At 40.5% G+C, this 11,732-nt stretch overlaps 1 protein-coding gene across 1 annotated transcript; it reads left to right on the top strand.

Annotated features, from left to right (window-relative positions):
* The first annotated feature begins 6,765 nt into the window (after positions 1 to 6,765).
* On the top strand, positions 6,766 to 8,172 carry LOC123252320 (E3 ubiquitin-protein ligase TRIM39-like). Its single transcript, XM_044681684.1, has one exon. The coding sequence runs from the start codon at positions 6,766 to 6,768 to the stop codon at positions 8,170 to 8,172; it is 1,407 nt and encodes a 468-aa protein (XP_044537619.1).
* The last annotated feature ends 3,560 nt before the right edge of the window (positions 8,173 to 11,732 follow it).

Below are 11,732 nucleotides of genomic sequence, written 5' to 3'. Positions count from 1 at the left end.
AGGCCCTTCTTTCACTTTAAAGGCTTGACAACTTCCTACAGCCTTGACTGCCAATGGATAAAATACTATATACAGGTTTGTGGAACTTATGTTTCAGATTAATTCGGGCCTTCTTAATAACACATTTTCTGATTTAAAATTTTATTTTTATTTTTCAGCATTATTTTTTACCAAGAATCTTTTGATTGCTAGATTTCATTTTACATTTTTTAAAACTTTTTAATCTTATTCCTACAATTACTGTTTTTATCTTTTTTGAGATTTTCCCTTTTCCCTTTTGACTTTTTCCCTTTTCCTTTTTTCTCTTTAAATTTTTAAATGTTTTCTTTTAAATTACTCACTCTAATCATCCTTTTTTTCTTTTAATAAAAATGGGATATATTATATTATTATATATTATATATATTATAATAAAATAATTTTGATATTTTAAGAGTGCTCAAAAACTGACTCTTGTATTGCTTGTGATTGATTTCTGTAACCCCGAGTTAAATTGAACCTCAACCTTGCCAAATTCCTAGCCTTTCCCTAAGGCTACAATCCCCAAGACAAGTCAGCTATCTCAGGCTCCTTATTTTACCTACAAGGATTAAATAACATATTAACATATCAAATAACATAATGTATCAAACAACCATAGACACCTTAGGCCATATGGAACTCCTAATCTGGGTATTGTCTTAGTATTGGGCAGTTTGTATCTCCTGATGATTAACTCATAATGTGAATGCATCAGACCACTTGGCTCTCCCCTTCCCCTTTATACTGCTGTAACCCCAATAAAAGTAGCTATGTGGCAGTTGAGGATGAAGCTTTTGCCCACCAGAGTTTACTCGATGTCTGACTACCTTATGCCAGAACTTTCTTTTGTCTGTGTGTCTTTATTCTCGCCTTATGTTCTCTCTCCATTAGTCCTTAACTCATAAGCATTTTCACTCAGTCCTTGGTTCCCCTTTCTGAGTGTCCTACCTACTGGAATTTTCATGGAGCTGCTGGATGGCTTCAATTATAGTCCAAGAATTTTAGCTGAAAACGAAAAGGTGCATCATTGCATTTCTTCCTCAGTGACAAGTGGAGGTATGAAGGTACATCTGGCATGGGACCCAGGGTTTTCCACTGAATACCCTAAAACTCCAGAAATAAGTCAGAGAGGACCTAGAAACCCTAGAAGTGTTTCAGGTCAAAGAGAAAGCAGGAAAATTCCTTTCCTTCCTTGCATTCTTGCAGTGCTAAGGAAAAGTTGACCCTGGGCATGAGAGACCCACGATAAGGAAAGCCCCCTGAAAGAAATATTCCCCTTGGATTCTCCCCTATATTTTGAGGTGAACATATACATCTTCCAAGTATGCTTTAATACCATAGGGCTGTATCTAGGACATCTAATTGTCCTCTAAACTATTCCTGGTCTCTAGTTAGTAGCCCATGTCATGTAAAAGGTATAAAAGACTCAGGACACATCCCCTCTAGGAGGCAGAGTACCACCTGCACTGTCCTCACAGCCAAATTCAACATGAATTCCAAATTAATAAATTTCTCTTTATTTTTAAGTTAAGTTTTAGAGACTTACATTCTTGCCAAGGGTACCTGTCACAAACCTAGGGTTCACCTCAAGTCCTCCCACAACACATATGATCACCAGTTAAAATGAACCAATTGGCTTAGTCTCAGTTTTGTGCTCTGTAGTTATGTGTGTGTAATGTGAATTTCCTTTTTTAGAAATTTCACTATATTTTTCTAATATTAAAGTATAAAAGACTTACCAGGCTTTTGGGGAGGGGAGGGAGGTAATAACCTTTTTTTTTTCTTGTAAAAGTTCTTTATGTGCATTCTACATATTCCAAGTCTTCTTTTCACCAAAGATCTTCCTCCCCCAGTAAGAATTCAGTAACACAGATCCAGAGCCAAAGAAGGAATCTTCGGAGTCCAAGTTGTGTTGTTTGGAATTCAGGGAGGTGCCATTTAAAAGTATCTTACAAACTTCCTGTGGACATGTGGGGAACTTTGAGACTACATTTCCCTTGATCCAATGGGTTTCTGACTTGATTTCGTCAGACAACAGGAACCAAAGTTGAGCTCAATTTAAATTCGGAGGTCGGGCTTTAATTAAACTATTAATTTCCTTCATAACTTCAGCTTTTATCATTTTTAATCGTTACAAAGTGCAGATCAAAGCGTGCCATCTTCCATTATCTCCCCTCCATGAGATTTCTATTGTATGTGTGATATGTGCCTTCTAACATGGCATAAGCAATATGGAAATATGTATTACAAGAAAGTACAGGCATAACCTATATCAGACTATTCACTGCCTTGGGGATGTGGGGAAGGAAGTGAGGGAGAAAAATTTAAATTCTAAAATGTCAAAATGCAATTGTCAAAATTTTTTTCTAGGGCAGCTGGGTAGCTCAGTGGATTGAGAGTCAGGCCTAGAGACGGGTGTCCTAGGCTCAAAGCTGGCCTCAGACATTTCCCAGCTGTGTGACCCTGGGCAAGTCACTTGATCCTCATTGCCCATCCTTACCACTCTTCCACCTATGGGCCAATACACAGAAGTTAAGGGTTTAAAAAATTAAAAATAATAATAATAATAAAATTTTTCTATATGAAACTGAAAAAAATGAAAAAATTGGGAAAAAAGAAGTCAGAAATACAAAAATAATCAACTGTGGAATTGGGATTGAGATTGGAACTATAATTTTATTAGCATAGGGAACTCCCAAAGTACTAATGCAGGTAGGCAAGAATTCCATAGCACAAAATTAACAACCATAAAAATGGTAAACAATCACTGTGAAGCCTTCTATTCTGTCCTGCATTTGACTAAAATGTATTTTTTTGTGTGTCATTATACCACAAATAATGACCACGTGTTCCTAAATAGATCAATGGAACTTTCTCCACTAGCTCTCAATTCTTTCCTTATTCTGAAGTGTTCCAGATTAATAGAAATAGGTGTGGTTAAATATTTATAGCAGTACTCTTTGTGGAAGCCAAGAATAGGAAACAAAGTAGATTCTCATCAATGGAGGAATGAGGAAGCAAATTATGGTACATGATTGTAATGGAATACTATTGTGCTATAAGAATTGACAAATATAAGTAAAGAGGACCTTGGAAAAGACCTACATGAACTGATAGGAAGTAAGCAAAGCCAAGAAAACAATAACAATAGCAAAAAAAAAAAAAAAAAAAAACAGTGACAACAGAAATGGAAGGAACACAAAACCATAAAAAAATGAATATTGCAAAATTACAAAGAACAAAACTGGCCTCAAAGAAGAGATGAAAAGCCTCCTTTGCAGAGTAAGGGCTACAGAGAATGAAATATTACATATCGTGGAAGATTTGTTAATTTATTGATTAATTTTGCCAAAGTTTCTTCTCATTTTTCCCCTTGGATAACTCTCTTGAGCGGGGAGAAGAGTAATTAGAAAATTAGGTAGAGTAAAAAAAATAAATAAAAATAAAAAATAGACATGAGGCCTGAAAGAAGGAACAATTTTCCCCCCAAAGATCTGGAAAAGATCAAAATCATCTATTTAAAGGTAAACTAATCCAAGAAGAGATGGAAAAATGTACCTTCTTTCCTTCTCTAGGCAATTGGGGACGGGAGGGTGAGGAATGAAGTTTGAGGGAATGAATGGATTCCTAGAGATATTGGTAATAAATAATACAATCCAACATTAATTTTCCTCACCCTCAAATTATTTTATACATATGTCATATATTTGTAGTTGTATATATCATATATATTTATATATTTAAACATTATACCTCCTCCTTCAATACTGTGCCCCAACAGAGAATAATGAGGTTAGAGTCTGTTTCCTTTTTTCCCTCTATGTCTCCAGGAGCACAGCATAGTAATAGACATATAGAAGGGATTCAATAAATGCTTCTTATTGTTGTAAGTATTGATAGGACAATGTCCAGTGGAGATAGAGAGATCTGAGTAAGCACTGCTAAAGCAATAATGCTCTCCTTTTACATCCTTATTTCAATTAATTAACAACTTAAATCTTTCTCTGCATTTCAAAGACTAAAAAGATCCATTTCTACAACTTCCTTCTTCCCTCTAAAACACTCCCATTCTTTCAGTAAACCAGGAGTTAAGGCTTCACTTTTGTCCATCTACTCCCTCCCATTTCCTTATTTGCCAAATTTTGATTCCAGCTCCTTAACCCTTCTCCTTTGTTCTTATCACAATCACCCCAGCCCAAGTCTTCATTTCCTCATCTAGATTATTGCAATGGCTTCCTAATTAGTTTGCCTGCATCTAGTCACTTCTAGCTCCCAACTCATCCTCCACAGTTACAAAATTGATATTCCTTTTACAGGTCTGATGATGTCACTCCTCTGCCCAAGAAAGCTCAGTGCCTTCCCCTTGCTTTTATTCTTTTTTTTTTAACCCTTAACTTCTGTGTATTGGCTCATAGGTGTTAGAGTGGTAAGGGTGGGCAATGGGGGTCAAGTGACTTGCCCAGGGTCACACAGCTGGGAAGTGTCTGAGGCTGAATTTGAACCTAGGACTTCCTGTCTCTAGGCCTGACTCTCAATCCACTGAGCTACCCAGCTGCCCTCTTTCCCCTTGCTTTTAAATTAAAATTTAAACATCTCTGTTTGGCACTTAAAGCCTTTCACACTAGTTTCCTTGCTTGCTTTTCCTGGTAAATGTCACCCATACCTGGAATGGGCTTTTATTACCTTTTATTATCCATTTTGGATCCTCTTGGAGCTGCTCTCCAAACTACCCTCCACCCAACAGAGGCACCTAAACAGGCCCCCCTTAAAGTCTCCAAGGTTTTTCACGACAGCTAGACAGCTTCTTTTTGGAATGTCTTTCCCAGCCAAATACTCTTAAAGAATTTCCAGCCAGTCTTTGGAGCCCATTTTCAATGCCATCTCCTCCAAGAAATCTTCCCGATTCTGAGGCTTCTCACCACCTCGCCCGTAGGCATTACACAGATTTTGTTTTCTAACTCTCTAATGAACTTCTTATCAGGTAATAGTTGTGCATTACAGCTGTTGAGGTCTTGTTGTCAACCTCCTGCCAGACAATAACAAAACCTCTTTCAAGCAGAGAAGCCCGGCTTTTCAAAAGTACCTCATAAGTGCTTGGTCCACTTGAGGCTTGTTGGGTTAGTAAGCCCACCATCGCTTCCTCTGGAGGCAGTTTCCCTTTATGGGACAGTTTTGCTCTGACTACCAGGTAAGAGAGGTTCCAGGACATATCGCCTTAGGCTAATTCTTTGATCCCAGGCTGAGCCTGGCCCACCCCACACACAGAGTAATAAGATGCCTTAAGGGTGTTGGTTCTTTCCGGGTGGTGCTGCCTGGAGACTCCTAGGGAGATCCAGACCTCTCAGAACTGGGAAGGAGAGAGGGGTGAGACCTGAGTATTTTTTTGTTCCAAATTCCTCCGAAGCTTCACAATAGTCCTTCAAACGGGGGAGGGGGAGGGGCACAAATGATAAAAAGAAATATCTTTTGGGTCCACAGAACATATTTTGTGCTCCATGTCCAGCCCTCCCTAGGGTGCCTAAGAGGGTCCTATGGAAGCTTCCAGGCAGGGTTCTACTGGGTCTCAGTCTCTCTACATATTAAATGAGAGAGTTGGAGCCCTTCAAACTTAAGGAAAGTTTGCAGAAAGATGAATCTTAAGACTGAGGATGTAGGTAGTTTCACTATTTACTGTCTGACCCTGTGGCAGGACCTTTGCAGAACTCAATTTTCTCACGGTTAGAGGGTAGGGGTTTAGTTAGATGGCCTCAAGGATCCTTCCCTGCGCTGGCACAATTGCTCCCGTAAACTGAGCTACCGCAGTAGGTAGCGTCAGACAATACATATAAAAAGCCTACTACGTGCCAGGCACTGGGGATCCAAAGAAAAGCAAGTGCCTGTCTGCTGGCCAGACGCTCAGAGTCTGGCTTGGGAAACTACATTTGGACAATGGGATCGAGAAAAGATTTATGTAAATGGTGGGATTTTTTTTAGCTGGAGGAAGCCTGGAGGCGAAGATATAACAAGCGCATTTTCCAGACTTGGGGGTACAGTCAAAGAAAATGTCTGGCCGTCAGGAGACGTGAAGCGTCAACTATTGAAAACTTCAAAACGCTATTTAAGTCAGTCGGTACCCTTATGCTAGTCTCGGTACCATTCCGCCACGACTGAGCTTGGGAGCTCCATCCAGCCCTAGATTGAGAAGCAGTTTCCCAATGGCATCATTGAAGGGGACCCAAACAGCACCCTCCCCACTCACCAGCTGTGTGGGAGGAAGGAGGCGGGGCTCTCAAAGCCGAATGGCCAATCCAACATTCGCTCAGGTTCTTCGGGAGGAGCCCCGCCCTCTACCCGCCCCATTAAAAAGCATTCGGTCGCAACTTTCTCCTGGCCCCTCTGCTTGGTCCGTTGGGCTGCTTGGCCCTTCTACGCACGAGGATCGGCTGCAGCGCCTCGTCCGCTTGCGCAGTGATTGGCTGGGGGGTGGGGGGGGCGTTCGTTACTGATTAGCTGGCGCCTGCGCTCCCGCGATAGGGTGGCCCGTGTGCCCACTGGGGTTTCTTCAGCTCCAAATCGTAGGAGAAGCCAGAAGAGTCGGCGCCCTCCTGCTTCCTGATTGGCTGGACCAGCAGCACTTAACCTAGGATTTTAGCGGGGTACCCCGAGAGAAAAAAAAGCGGCGGCCGTTGCGGTCGCTGAATCGGGAAGGGGTCTGAATTTGAGGTCAGCCCCGCCGGCCACCGCCCCCTTCCTCTTTCAAAGGTCATGGCCAAGGCCAGCGCTCTGGAAAGTCTCCAGGTGGAGGCGAGCTGCGCTATCTGCCTGGATTACCTAAAAGACCCGGTGACCATCGACTGCGGCCACAACTTCTGCCGCACTTGTATCCTCCGCTCCTGGGAGGAGCTGGAGGAGCACTTCCCGTGCCCAGTGTGCCGCCGCCGCTTCCCCCTGCGGATTTTCCGCACCAACCGGCAACTAGGCAATGTGGCGGAGATCGTGCGGAAGTTGAACCCCAAGTGTAGCAAGCGGAGACGGTCCGAAGAGGCGGTGTGCGAGAAGCACCAGCAGGCGCTGAGCCTCTTCTGCGAGAAGGAGCGCGAGGTGGTATGCCTCATGTGCTGCATTTCGTGCGAGCACCGCGACCACCGCGTGGGCCCCGTCGACCAGGCGGCCGCGAGCCACAAAAAGAAGCTGCGTGCCTACCTGGGGCCGCTGCAGCGGCAAGTGGAGGACTTGCGCCATTTCTTGGCCGGCGAGCAGAGGAAGCCCGGCTTGCTGCGGGAGAAGGTGGAGAACCGACGGCAGAAACTCCAGTCGGAGATTGAGAAGCTGCACTGCCTCCTGGACGAGGAGCACCAGGCGGTGCTGCGGAGGTTGGAGGACGAGGAGAAGGACATCCTGCAGAAGCTGAGCGAGAACGTGGCCATGCTCCTGGACCACGACACCATGCTGCACAAGCTTATCTGCGAGATCCAGGAGAGATGCCAGCGCCCGTCTGTGGAGGCCCTCCGGGGGATCAAGCACATCGTCAGCAAGTGCGAGAGCGCCAAGATTCCGGCCGCCGTCTCCCTGGAGCTGAAGGAGGACACCAGCAGCTTCCCCCTGCAGCATTTTGCGCTCAAGAAGATGATCAAGAAGTTTAAAGTGGACATCACTCTAGACCCGGCCACGGCGCACCCCAACCTGGTCCTCTCGGACGACCGCAAAAGCGTGAAGTTTGTTGAGAAAAAGCAAGATCTTCCGGACGTCCCGGAGAGATTTACATTTTACCCGTTTGTCCTGGGTTCCGAAGGTTTCTTGTCCGGCAGGTATTATTGGGAGGTGGAGGTGGGAGACAAGACTGAGTGGACCCTGGGGGTCTGCTATGACTCAGTGACTAGGAAAGGGAAGATTAATTTATCACCTGCGGATGGCTACTGGAGATTGAGGTGGGACAAGAATGGATACACTGCCCACACGAGGACCCCCAACATCCTGCTCCTAAAAATAAAGCCGAAGCGAATTGGGGTTTTTCTGGACTATGACTTGGGGGAGGTTTCCTTTTACAATGTGAATGACAGGTCTCATATTTATACCTTCGCTGATACTTTTACAGACAAACTTAGACCTTTTTTCTACCCTGGGGTCCATTCATTGCCTCTTATTCTGAGGCCAGTAACAGATTGGGAGTGAACTTTTTCTTTCAGTTTCTAGGCTAGGTTAAAGAACTAATATCGATGTTTCTGGATTCTTTTTCATAATTTACCACCCACCAATTTATTTCCCCCCTTTTTATTTCAGTAGCCATCATCTGCTTATCACCAGGATGCTATTTCAAAGAAAGTAAGAGTGGGGGATTAATAGAAAATACTTAAAATTTTTTTCCAGGTACATAGGAAAAAATACTAATCGTATTTTACATTTTTGGAAACAGGAATTCTGAGAGGAAGTGATGAGTTGTTCATCTGACTTAGGCTTTTAATTTTATAGGTTAGCCACATACACACCCCATTTCCCTGAAGAAATACTGAACTCTTGTGTATGTGACCCCTGTCACAAAGTTTATCGGTTTATATATAGTATCAGTGTTTTGTCACTAAAAACTGGTAATGGTTTTTTTTCTCCTTCTCTTGACAGTCCTAAAAAGAAAAATGCATGATTTTATGGTTTAGAGTCAAATGTCTCTTTCAATGGGAATTTTAGTTTTAGAACTTTTCCCTTAGAGACTACCCTTAAAACCAGCAGTAGGAGCTAAAGTTTAATCCATTTTATCACTGTTTGTAATGTGTGTGTAATACCATAAGATTTTATTTTACACTTCTTTAATTGCTAGCATGCCTGTGCATTCTTTGGTCTGATTTCATAGTTAAACTGTTGGATTTTTTTTTAAGCATTGTCAGCAGAAATCAAAATGTTACCATTGTTTCTCATTTTTCTCAGCATTGAATGTCAATACTTTAGATTTTGTAAAAAGATATTAGACATATAAAATGATTTTTCATTTTGGGAAAAAACCTTGTACAGAGGGACCTGGTTATGGAGATAGGTAGCTTTTGCCACTTAGCTGAAATGGATCTAAACAAGTTAGCTTTGAGCCTCAGTTTCCTTATTTAGAAAAAGAGGATGCTGCCTACCTCACAAAATTGTTAGAAGCTTTGTAAAACTTAGAAGTGCTCTTTTACTTTAATACTAGGAACTGAAACAACTTGACACTCATATTAAAATGTGGACATCATTTATTTTCTCTTTAATAATATGCATTTTACATAATTGTGATCTGTACATAATCTGAATTTTTCTTCATATAAACATTTTCATCTAAATTTTAATGCCTGTGCAGTATTCTATCTTGGTACTATAATTTGGTCAGTTATCCTCCTGCTATCAGGCATTTTGCTTTCTTCTGGGCTTTGACTTACATCTCTGCTTTGAAAGGTTTTTTTTCCCCTTTGGAACAAGGCTTATTAGTGTTCACTCCAAGAAATAGATTAGAGTAAACAAATCTAGCTCTTATTTGCTCTCTAAAAAAACTGGACCAGTTTTTAGTTCCACTGTTCTCCCTTCTCTCATACTGATTCATTATCAGTGCTAGTTCTAATAGTTGAATAATTATACCTTAAAAGTTTTTTTTAATACTTTAAGGTTTTGATGAGCCTGTCATTTAATTGTTATCTTGGAACCGAATTGTTTCTTATTTGCTCTTTTTCTCACGTCTTAACATTTTTAGATCTGAATATAAATCTTGACACACGTAAATCTGGATAGTAAGTGGACTAGTGATATTTATCATTTTGTCCCATTCCGTCTCCCCCCCCCCCTTTTTTTTTTAAACTCTTAACCTTTGGTCTTGGAATCAATACTAAATATTGGTTCCAAGGCAGAAAAGTAATAAATACTAGATAATTGAGGTTAAATTACTTGCTGAGAGTCTTATATAGCTAAGAAGTATCTGAGGCCACATTTGCACCCAGAACCTCCTGAGTTACCCCTACTGCTTATTCTTTTGATATATTTTACTACATTAACTGTAAAAAAAAGTTTTCATTGTATACAAGTTTATCTCTGATAGTACCATCCATAGATTATGTTTGGAGAATTCTTTTCTTTTTTGTTATTTCTTTAAAAAACCCTTACCGTCCATCTTAGAATCAAATACTGTGTTTTGGTTCTAAGGAAGAAGAGCTGTATGTAAGGGCTAGGCAAAGGGGGTTAAGTGACTTGCCCAGGGTCCCACAGCTGGAATCAGAACTAGGTTGGCTTTTCCTATGAACGGAATTTGACCTATATAGAGTAGATGGCAGTAAAGGATAATAGAGCATTTGACTTCATTCTTGCACTAGCTATGTGATTTTGGGCTAGTAATTTAACCTCAGCTTTTAAAATGAAGATAATAACACCTTCCCTCCCTCACAGAGTTGTGAAGAAAGTGCTAAGTAAACTATAAAGGTCTAAAGATGCATGTGAATTAACTATAATAGTTGAAATATCCCTAAATGAAAAGGCTGGCAGATGATAAACTTTTTCTAAACTATAATTACCAGTCACAATCCATTTATGGAATCATACATAGATTTAAAACTGGACAGCAGAGGCCATTTAATACAACTAGATAAACCAAGCCCTGAGTAGGGAGGATTATTATTGGCCTTTAAAGCTAGACATTTGTACCCCAGACCATCACTTCTCGCTATATCAGACTGCCTCACCTTTATTTCTATAGCAAGTATATAGATAAAATGAAAAGCTTTGATAAATACAATGGATTAAAGGAGAACTAGATGACACAGTGGATAAAGTGGAACCAGAAGACCTAAGTGAGTTTACATCTGCTCTCTGATATTTATTAGCTAGGTGAGTCACTTAATCCTGTTTGCCTCAGTTTCTTGACAAGATACCCCAGATGGGGTCATGAAGAGAAGAACATTGAAATGACTGACCGATAACAAAGCCTCTTAATACATACTTCCACTAGGATAGCTAGAGTTATATTTGAACATTTTACGTGTGTTTGTAACTTGGGGGCAAAACCTTAAATCACTAGGATTTGAAATGTTTATATTTAGGATCTATTATTCCTTTTATGCCTTTATAGAAATAAACTTGTACCATGGCAAAAAAAAAACAGAAGAAAAATAGTATTAATTTCAACTCATTTTGAAAATGTTCATCCATACTTACTCTAGGCCTAAGAATATTACCTAGGGGACAGCTGGGTGGCTCAGTGGATTGAGAGCCAGGCCTAGAGATGGGAGGTCCTGGATTCAAATCTGGTCTCAGACACTTCCTGGTTGTGTGACCCTGGGCAAGTCATTTAACCCCCATTGCCTAGCCCTTACCACTCTTCTGCCTTGGAACCAATATATTGTATCGATTCAGGTTTTTAAATATATATCACATATATATGTACATATATATATATTATACATACTACATTAACTGTAAAAAAAGTTTTCATTGAACACAAGTTTATCTGATAGTACCATCCATAGATTTCATTGTATACAAGCATATTTACATATATATATATATATAAATATATATATCCTAGATTAAAAACACTTTAAGCAATTGCCTGAGAATAAGGGAAATAAGAAAAAAGTATAAAAATAACTTTCCTTTGAGTCTAGATTGACTAATCACCTTTTACATCCCAAGTATTAGAATGAATTTGAAGATGTTTCTGAAATCCATAAATTTGCTGATATCTTGCATCTTTAGTCTAGAAAGGAAATATTCAGTTGTGTCTTATTCTT

The sequence above is a fragment of the Gracilinanus agilis genome, chromosome 6 (genome assembly GCF_016433145.1).
Source record: "Gracilinanus agilis isolate LMUSP501 chromosome 6, AgileGrace, whole genome shotgun sequence".
NCBI classification, from domain to species: Eukaryota; Metazoa; Chordata; class Mammalia; order Didelphimorphia; family Didelphidae; genus Gracilinanus; species Gracilinanus agilis.
The sequence above is the reverse complement of the archived record's forward strand: the minus strand, read 5'-3'. Positions and strand labels throughout refer to the sequence as shown.